The sequence below is a fragment of the Poeciliopsis prolifica genome, unplaced genomic scaffold, assembly GCF_027474105.1.
Source record: "Poeciliopsis prolifica strain line A6 unplaced genomic scaffold, Auburn_PproV2 SCAFFOLD003, whole genome shotgun sequence".
In the NCBI taxonomy this organism is placed as follows: domain Eukaryota; kingdom Metazoa; phylum Chordata; class Actinopteri; order Cyprinodontiformes; family Poeciliidae; genus Poeciliopsis; species Poeciliopsis prolifica.
This window is the reverse complement of record NW_026562378.1, coordinates 225,868-236,129: the sequence shown is the minus strand read 5'-3', so window position 1 is coordinate 236,129 and position 10,262 is coordinate 225,868. Positions and strand designations below refer to the sequence as shown.

General features: G+C 38.9%; 1 protein-coding gene across 11 annotated transcripts in view; it reads right to left on the bottom strand.

Moving 5' to 3' along the window:
• Window positions 1–4,515: 4,515 nt before the first annotated feature.
• The window catches only part of chl1b (cell adhesion molecule L1-like b), a 94,109-nt gene continuing 88,362 nt past the window's right edge, over window positions 4,516–10,262 (bottom strand). For 9 of the 11 annotated variants that reach the window (XM_055024160.1, XM_055024156.1, XM_055024189.1 and 6 more), the window contains one exon: window positions 7,311–8,889. In XM_055024160.1, the coding sequence (XP_054880135.1) occupies window positions 8,685–8,889 (205 nt within the window). In that variant the 3' untranslated portion in view covers window positions 7,311–8,684. Of the gene's footprint in view, window positions 4,714–7,310; window positions 8,890–10,262 lie in introns of those variants that run through there. The other 2 variants (XM_055024215.1, XM_055024210.1) reach the window with 2 other exon arrangements.

The window sequence follows — 10,262 nt, the reverse complement described above, 5'->3', positions numbered from 1 at the left end:
TTGCTTTATAACAAACAGGTTCTAAAGCAATGCAGTTCTTCCAACTGCAGAATTGGACAAAGATGAATCATTTCATAAAAATGCATCCAAAGAAACACATTTTTGAGGAAAGAATTGGGGAAAACAAAAAGCTGCAACAATCCTAGCCAATTGTGTAAAAATAAATTTTTATTCCTGGTGGATCCAATAATCCAGAAACATAGAAGATAACTCGGTCGCTGATTTTACATGATCATTTGAAAAAATTAAAAATGCTTATAATTTGTGATAAATGTGACTGGTTAAAGTAGGACTTGTTGGGGTTTGAGTTACTGATAGATTGTAAAAGTGTAGATTTTATGCTTTCCAATGATGTCACATTGAAATCAAAAACGAAATGTTGAATCTGGGGACATTTAAATCACTGAATAAATGCTTAGAACAGATAAATGTGTGGATGAGACAAAACTTTCTCCAGCTGAACAGAAACAAAACTGAAGTCATTAATTTTGGACCTAAAGAGGAACGATCTAAAGTCAATGCACAGCATCAGTTATCACAACTAAAAACTAGCGATCAGCCCAAAACCTGGGAGTAGTGATGGACTCAGACTTGAACCTTGAGAGCCACATAAAGACAGTTACAAAGTCGACTTTCTATCACCTGAAGAACATCTCCAGGATTAGAGGACTAATGTCTCAGCCAGATCTAGAGAAACTCATCCATGAGTTTATCTTTAGTTGAATTGATTACTGCAACAGCGTCTTCACAGGCCTGTCCAACAAATCAATCAAACAGCTGCAGCTGATCCAGAAGCTGCTGCTCGCGTTTTCACTAAAACCAAGAAGATAGAGACATAACACCACTTTTAGGATCCCCACACTGGCTCCCTGTAGCTCAAAGAATAGATTTTAAAATACTCTTGTTAGTTTACAAATCATTGAATGGTTTAGCACCACAATACATCAAAGATCTGCTGTTGTTGTATCAACCTTCCAGACCTCTCAGGTCTTCTTGTTCTGGTTCTGCTTTGCATCCTCAGAACCAGAACCAAGAAAGGAGAAGCATCTTTCAGCATCTATGCACCAAAAATTTGGAACAAACTTCCAGAAAACTGTAAAACAGCAGAAACCCTGACTTCCTTTAAATCGCAACTAAAAACACACCTGTTTAGAATTGTATTTGAAATGAAATATGTAACAATGTATTGTTTATTCTATGTTGCATGACTTTGTGTTTATGATGTAAAGCACTTTGAAATGCCTTGCTGCTGAAATGTGCTATACAAATAAAATTTGATTGATTGATTTAAACCTACAAACTCTGGATTCTAAAAATGTCAAAAATTTTCTACTAAAGAAAATTAGTTTGTGTTTGAACAATCATTTTATTTCTATGTTTAGGTTTTAAAACAACAACAGCAAAAAGATGCAATATTTTTTGCAGTAAAGTGACTGGAGATAATATTTTGAATGGGATGCTGATATTTGTGGAAAATTTTCTCTAGTTTATATCTAATATCAGTACGCTGTGAGCGCTTCAGATCAAAGTCAAAGTTCTTTTTTGAGCCAAAATATCTTCAGCTATGAAGCTGATTTTCAAAAGTTACATGACTTCCAACCTGATGACACACAAAAGAAAAACTCCCAAAGATCACTGCTTGTTCAGGAGTCATGTTTAGATATTCAGTGAACATTAATTTGTTGGAGAACTGAATTTGTTGTAGATGTGGAGGAAATTGTTAACGGTTGTAAATTGCAGTTTTAGGTGTAAATTCATATCCACCAAAATGTCTTCACACGAGGAACATGAATGTTTTGAAATGAGCCAGTTAGTCCAAGACGTGCCATTGGCTCCAGAGAGGGCAGCCTATGGACTCTTACATCCAACTCTTTTATTTCTTTCCAACAGATTAATGTATTTTCCGGCTGAACTATACAAACTGAAATGTGGAAAACATTTAGAAATGATTTATTCCTGGTCCTGCCTGAACATAGGAAAAGCCCATCGTTCTAACCTGGGTAAACTCAGCGGCACAGTGGATGCATCATCCCTATGCTGAGCGAACATTTGATCTGTTTTCTTTGCTTCCCTCACAGCGCTGTTGTATGGAACATTAGAAGAAATTTATGTACGTACCAACAGAAAAGACTCCTTGTTTTTTTACTTAATGCAGGGTTGTTTTTTTTTTTTTAATCCTGGTCTAGCACAAGACCTTCAAGGCAATTCTTCCGTTCATTTGAGTGTTGTATTATTTATACCTCTGATTTTGATGAAACGCTGCTGGAGTGCTTTGTCTGGGAGAAAAGGCTCTCTCGCGTCAGAGAGCCTCTTGGAACTCCACCTTGTGCTTGAAGTCATTGACCCTCTCTCTGCTCTATTCATCACTCAACAAATGGCGATACCCAAAGAGAGAGTCTAGCCTTCTATTCCCTGCTGAGAATTCCATTAGCAGTACGGACACACACAATGGAGCTTTTTTTTTTCTTTTCCAGAGTCGCTGAAATTGACATGATATGGAAGCTTTGAAGCACATAGGACTGCTTAAGTCTATGCTGCTGTACTTTTATGCCTTTCACCTCTAACGCAACCAGAGATGTCGTCCAAATAACATCTTTTATTTAACTGAGTGACCCTGTGATTTACTGCAAATACTAAAATAGTGATCTGGTGGCTGACCCCTGTCATGCTGAGGGTTTTCTCTGCTCTAAATACAAGTCCAGAGATGTGGTGGAGGGGACCCCCTTGATTCAACAGCATGTTAGTCAAGGTTTGAGTGGCAGCTGTCCCAATATTTGCCTGTTTCTTTTGACAAGTGGACAAGACAAGCATCACAAGCTGCGTTCCAACTATGAGTCTTTATAGATATTCTGCTAATGCTGAAAAAACATAATTTTGCAATTGTGATGTTTTGATTAAATGAGAAATGAAACCAAAATTCCATGTAAATAAGCTGTTCTGTCATAATGTGTGTGAAGGATTTATTGAGGTAAAAGTGCTTGGAGAGGATTTTCATCATGCAAGGCAGCCATATTTAATTTTTACGTCAGGTTGGTAAAAAAAAAAAAAGTTCAACTTCCTATTTGTGAGTCTGGTATGTGATGCATACATGACTTAACCAAAACATTTTTACTTTACTGCCTTTTTTTTTGCTACTTTTACTAAACTGAAGAGTATAAGCCTACTTGGTGTATGTAAACTGTAAACAGTGACTAAGGTAATTAAAAAAAAAAAAAAAAACATAGTTTCAGAACTTTCTGAGGTAATTTTGACCCTTCCTCCCTAACTATCACTGCAGGAATCTGCCAGCCAGTAACTGATATGAATCCAAAGCAGCCTCAGCGTTCTCTCCTGCAGACGCTGAGAGAACCTATTGCTACTTCCTAACATCTGGCCCATGGAGGCCCAATGCTGAATACAAAGAACACTCTTTTTTCCTGTTGGTCTTCCAGATGGAGTATTGCTTGTTAAATATGACCAGAGATTTAGCAGACCTATTTGAATCTGGCTAAGTGATATCTGATTGATGATGCTTTCCAAATCAGCAGAATCTCTTTCGCGCTGCACAGAAAATGAGTAAAACTGTCGGCATTTTGCAGTTTCCTCACATTTCCCCCTGTGTGAGGTGATTCAATTTTATTTTAGAAAGCTGCAAACTGTTGTGTTGAACAATTAGGCGCAGGAAGTGGCAACGCCAGCTCTGACTGTGTGTAAAAACACCACCAGTGCTGCTGGCGTAGAGGCGAGGACATTCATAATGTCTTCCACAGGGTCCATTAGTGACACCTAGTGGCACAAAAACTGTTAATGAACCGTATGTGATGCAAATGGGTGCCACTCTAGAAGGGGTGCCTAAATTATTGTGAAAAAATGATTTCCAGCCGGCACCTTTTGTATTATTTTATTACAGAACTCCAGCGCATTGGGGTGCCGCACTAACATTTTCTGTACTTAATTATCATTGAAATGTAGCCACTAAATACAGAAATCTGTGGGCGGCACGCCAAATCAAAGACAGAAAAATGACTAACAGAAATCCAGCATGATGCCTCCTGGAGTGCTGGAGGGGCGGAGGCAGAAAAATGGATTCTCGTGGACAGTTTCTGCATTTAACAACTGTTTTTATAAACCGTTTTTAAATACAGAAATCAAGTGTGCCGCATATGGGCGCCACCATAGAGGGGGTGCCAAAACAAAGACAAAAAAATGTATGTTTAATTTTTATTTTTTTGTATAAAGTTATTATCCAGTATGAGGCACTGAGATAAAGTGGAATCCCCCCCCCAAAAATGGCGTAAAACGTATTTCTTGTTGGCGTTTGTATGTTTATTTGATCGGTAACAGAGGCTAATGTGAGTGAACACACATAAGAAAGAACTCAGTTGCCCTGCTGACACCTCAGGGTTGAATGAGGAAAGGCTGTCAGGATTTGAAGCAGGTGTGACCCATGTGGTCAGAACCGTCACATTGACCCTCCCTGCTCCCTGATATCAACCTTCAGACATGATTACAGCTCTTGCTCCTTCATCCAGCCTTTGCCTCTTGCCTGCTGCTTTGATTTTCTCTCCTGCAGCCAAAGTGATCAAACGTGACGCTCGGCTCAAACCAAGGCTTCGCCCCCGGAGTGACGGTGGTGAAAATGATCCTCCAAACTGGAAGAGCTCATCAAACACCCTGCAGTTTATTCAGAGGGAGCGAAGTGGCTTTTACTGACCTCTTCCTCTCCATTCTGTCCTGCAGGTAAAAGGTCAAAAGATTTATTCAAGGAGGGTTTAATATCTGGAACGTGCAAATAGTGATGAAGAAGCATTCATGACCTCCGGTCAGACAGACAGAGACCACAAATATAGGAAAGTAAAGCAATTTAATGGCATAAAAAAGAATACAGATTAACATTCATAGCATGCAATGGCTGAATCTTTACAGAACACATCCATGTTGGTTATTTGCAATATGAATACAGAAGTGTGTTTTGCTTGACAGTGTGGAGATAACAAGGCATTTAAAGACATTTCACTGAAAAACAACTGAATGACTGAAACAGGTGAATGACAAGCATCTGCAGCCAGATAAAGTAATCTGATTACAGGAAGGCCTTTTGGTCCAGGTTGGGTTGAACTTAACAAGGAAATGTTAATCAAAGAAACTTCTGTGGTTTTAATCACCTGACTCAGTGAAGTAAGAAGCCAGAACATTTTTGTTTTCATTTTCTTAATGGTCCGAACATTTTGGTGATCATTTTAGTGATCATGTTGGTGATCATTTTAGTGATCGTGTTGGTGATCAGTCTGAGGCACGTTCTATTTTGCTTTGAAAAAGAAAAAACATTTAAAGGGATAGTTTCATGTTTTCATTTCAGGCATCAGATGGGAATAATAATTGCTGGTCTCACATTAACACAATTCTTACTGGCAGTTTGAAGTTTTTTGTGCCACCTACAGACTGTACTAATCTTGAATCTTTGTAGTTACAATATCTTGTAAAAGTATCCTAACTTCTCTAATCGCTCTGTTTACCTTCTAACCATAAATGTTAAAAGTATTTTATGGGACTTAATGTGACAAACAACACATTGTTGTATAATTATCAAGTAGAAGGAAAATTATATAATGCATTTACATTTTTTGGAAGTCTTAAAAGTAAGCTGTGTGTTTGTATTCAACTTTCTTTTGCTCTAATAGCACTTTAATATCCACTGCCAGATGTCCTCCCATTAAAATTTATTTTAAATAAGACTTATTTTTGCATGTTTTCCTCTGTCCGTTGGTATGACAGTGTGTGTCTTGCCGTTTGTCCTGTGTGTGTATGTTCCACTGTGATGAACTGATGAAATGTCTAGAGTGTACCTCTGCTTCTGGCCCGATGATTGCTGGAGACAGAAAATCAAAACAAACCCCTCAGAAAATCAAAACAAACCCCTCTTAATTTGTGGAGTCCTCCAGGGTTAAATTTTGAACCCAGCTTTGTTTGCATTGTTCTTGCAGCTCTGAGGTTAATTTGTTTAACAGCATAAAGTCTGTTTTCACCGCTATGCAGATATCTTTCAGGTTTCTTAGATGTAGTTTAATTGTCTTGTAGATGTTGAAAAGTCTGCGACAGACTGGCGACCTGTCCAGGGTGTACCCCGCCTCTCGCCCGGAACGCAGCTAGAGATAGGCACCAGCAACTCCTGACCCCGTAAGGGAGAAGGGTGCTCAGAAAATGGATGGATGGACGTTGAAAAGTAGAAGGCTCCTTAAATTATTTTAAATCAAATGGAAATTACAATAATTGACAACTCTTACTTACGAGAGTAATGCTTCAGGCTGTTTATCATTTTAAGAAAATTGCAATTGTCTTGTTTTATCAAGTTTTGCTGCTGAATGACATTTAATAAATGTCATTTATTAAAGCTAGGGATGCTTTAATAAATGAGACTTTAAATCTCAATGAGTGTTTTCTCTTCCTGTTTCAATAAAGGCGATAATGTATCTACATGCTACATTTTTATTTTTGATAATCAGATGGAACCTTGATCTGTCACATAAAAATCACATTAAATTACACTAAAGCTTGTGGTTGTTATGTCACAACATGTACAAATTTCAAGAGCTAGGAATACTTTTGCAAGGCACTTTAGATGGAAATTAAAATATTCATGTTAAGCTAGGAGTATTCAGATTAAATACCACCAGAGGGTCCTTTCAGATCAATGAGGAATATGGCAAACACACTCTCAAACACGCACACACATGCACCCACACACCCCCACACACCTGAGATGTGACATTCAGCTGTAATATCGTGACCTACTGAATCAGATCAAACCGTTTCAATTGAATGTGACTAGGATGCATCATCAGAGTATCAAGGCTTTTTAACAGGATTTACTTTGTACATTGTTTAAATCTTGGTGTGAGTCTACATTTCAACTTGTCACTTTGCTGCAGGTTTGCCTGAATTTCCCCACTGAGGAAAAATAAAGGTTATTTCTAAGTTAAATAACTGCTGACTGTCGATTTGATCTTCAGATTTGCTGGAGTGGGAAACAGCTGCTAAAAACTCCTGAGCTAACAAGTCTTAGCCAAAGGTTTCTCATTTAAACATCAGTGTCTGGAATGTTTTATGAAAAATGAAATAATCATTGGTCATCTGGAATGGACCACATGTTCCAAACCTGGCACTATACTAAAATAATGGCCCAAGTATTTTTTGCAGAGAAAAACAACATATTTTTATTTCCAAAAGAAACTTAGGCTATAAAAACAATATTTTGGCAAAAAAATAAAATTATATAATATATATATATATATATATATATATATATATATATATATATATATCTCATCTAGGCTATTATTTCAGGAAGATGAGAATATGTGGAAAAATAAAACCCTTTCTCCATTGTCAAGTCTCACTTTAGACGGTCAATGTTTTGGTGAATTTTATCCAATCTGGGAGTGTGATCCTCACCATGGGGTATGAACATGGGCAAAACCATGGGAGGGCCGTTGGTGCTCCAATAATGTCATTTTGTGGGCAGACGGATTTCTGAAACTTCTCGCTATATTTGTTGCAAATTTCCCTGTTCAGTTGATGCTGAGTGTTCTCTTCTAGCAAAGTTGATTGACGATGCATTCACAGCATCCCTCTATAGTCCGTTTTCACTGAACTCTAGTTCATGTGCCTAGTCTAGCACTTGGGGGAACAATGGTTACAGTCTTTTACCAAAGCCAAAAGAAAAAACTACAACCAGTAAAATTTTGTTCATAATTTATAAAGACGGAAACTGCACTAGGAGTATCCTTCAGAAGTTTTCGTGTTGTTTTCTCCTGTGGTTCTTGGGTTGCTCAGAGGGTTTGGTTTGTTTCACTCAGTTCAGTGTGAAAGTGAATTCATGTCGCAGCAGCTGAAAATGCTGCTGCGACATGAGGTTTTTTTTACCTCATGTCGAAGTTTTGGTTCCTAATCAAACCAAGTCTACTGGACCATCAGAAGTAAAAACACCCACGCTTACCGACCCTGCAGTGGTTCCAAAAAACTGTGAGGAATCAGGAAGGATCTGCAAATGGAGAGGAATGTGGCCAGAGGACGCCTATGGAGAAGGGGCTTCACATTAACCAAAGACTGAAGCTGCTGATAACAGGGACACTCATGTCTCAGGATAGCTATGGTGATGCAGTGGTATGTAGATTTCCTCATTATTTTGTCAGGTATAAACCACTGAGAACAACAAGTTAATAGGCACACTTTCATACACAAATTACATCAAATTTAATGAATTGTTTCAGATATAAAAAGGTCAGTAATAATTGCTCGACTGGAAAAATATCAACTTCTCCCCACTTGTCTGCAACACAGTGACATCAGTGGTTCATGTAATGCCATAGCGTGATGTGAGAGTGCATTTATACAAACCAGAGTGCAGCTGAAAACACCAATATGAAGAGAAAATAATACAAAACAAATCACCACTTCTAAAGTTTTTGTGATAATAATTATAAAAAAAGGAACACTCAACACATACAATATACACTATATATACATAGTATTTAGTAACGCTCATGTTGCAGTGTGAAGGAACAGAGCTTTAGAGGATGAGTATGACAGTGTGCAGACTCATTACGTTTTGACACAAATGTTCGGCAGTCTTCGATAATGTCTCTGTCCTCCTGGGTTTGTTGGTTCCATGTGGGTAGGATGAAACTGGCTAGGCGTTCTGTTCCTCACACTGGGGTCTGAGTGGACGCTTTGACCTCGGCCGGCGCCCTCTTCTCCTTGCGGCTCCCGTACTCGCCGATGAACGAGCCGTCTTCGTTGAACTGAACGTCCTCATCGCCATAGTCCACCAGGCTGTCCCCGCTGTCCGCCGCCTTGATGTCCTTGCTGAGGGAGCGTTGGCTGCCCTTCAGCGGTTTCTCATCATTGTCGCTGTGGGAGAGGCACAGTGGGTTTAGATTTCCCAGCAATCCACACGGAGATTCGCTCTGTGTTCGACACAGGGGAGAGATGGAGGTACAGGCCGGTGCTATTGCTGCCTCCACCCAGGTTGTAGTGAGGGACACCGGCTTCTACCTCAGGCTGACAGATGGATCGTAATCAGACAGGCTTTCGTAGATTGTCAAAGTAACAGGCTGGACTCAACGAGCAACGATGTATTTTTACAAAGGAAGACATATGAGCCATAAAGAGGGGTGGGGTGCTTTGGGATGAGGCTGGTGATGGGATTGCTCATGCTGCCATCCTGTAATACCAAGTGTTACATAGAATACTCTATGTAGGATTATGTAAGAGCAGCTTATTCAGGAGCCGATTGCTGAAGCTTTAACAAAATAGGCAGATATGGTGAGTTTACTGAATGTTGGAAACTGCACAATTAACTTTGATCTTGAAAATATCTGGAGCCAGTACTGATCTCACATCAGGAGTAGGAGTTCTATTTGTTGCTCTTTATGATTACAGCGCCTGGTAATCAAGGGTGTTAGGCCCATAAATAGCTAAAATCTGGGAATTCTTGAGACGCCCTCTAAATACATTTAGAACTGCCTATTTCATTAGTTCAGACATCAAATATACTTTAAAGTCCATCGATATGCACAGTGAAAACTGGTTAAAAGCAGAACACATCTGCAGAGTACCTTATTCTAGCTCTTGGGAGTACAGCCCATCAGCCAATCAATCAGCCAGGCAGACAATCAGTGGTATTGAAAATAAATGCTGCTTGCTGTTTGGCTAACACCAGTCATTGGTTTGCCCAGTAGCATTGTGCCCAGCTACTTCAGCTTCTCAAGCTATAAACAAATTCACAAATAGGTGAATTTTTCATGAAAAATTTGAAATGGTTTCTAAGTTCTCTGGAACATAAAAAAAATGTTCTACAAAAATATCTGCAAACTGGCAGATCTGTCACTAGCCAGAGTAATCTGTATGTATGTAATACAGAGACTTTGGTTCTTGGCATAATGCCACAGAATCTCATTCTGACCCATCCTTAAAGGAACATTATATCACATCATGAGATAATATGTGATTGTTAACATGGACTACAGCACAAAATAGTAAAAATAAGAAAATACTTGTGGCCCAGGTAGATAAAGTGGTTTTTACCTCAGGATTCACAGCAAATACAGCAACAAACTCTAAACCAACAAGGCAAACAGCACTAGTGAATCTAAACACAGAACTACATTCACAACTATGATTTACAGTCATGACTCAAAAAGGCTATGCTAAGATAAACAAGCTGACTGCTGCTATGTCCTTACAGAGTAGTATCAATCTTATTTGGCTTTCAGCAAAAATGG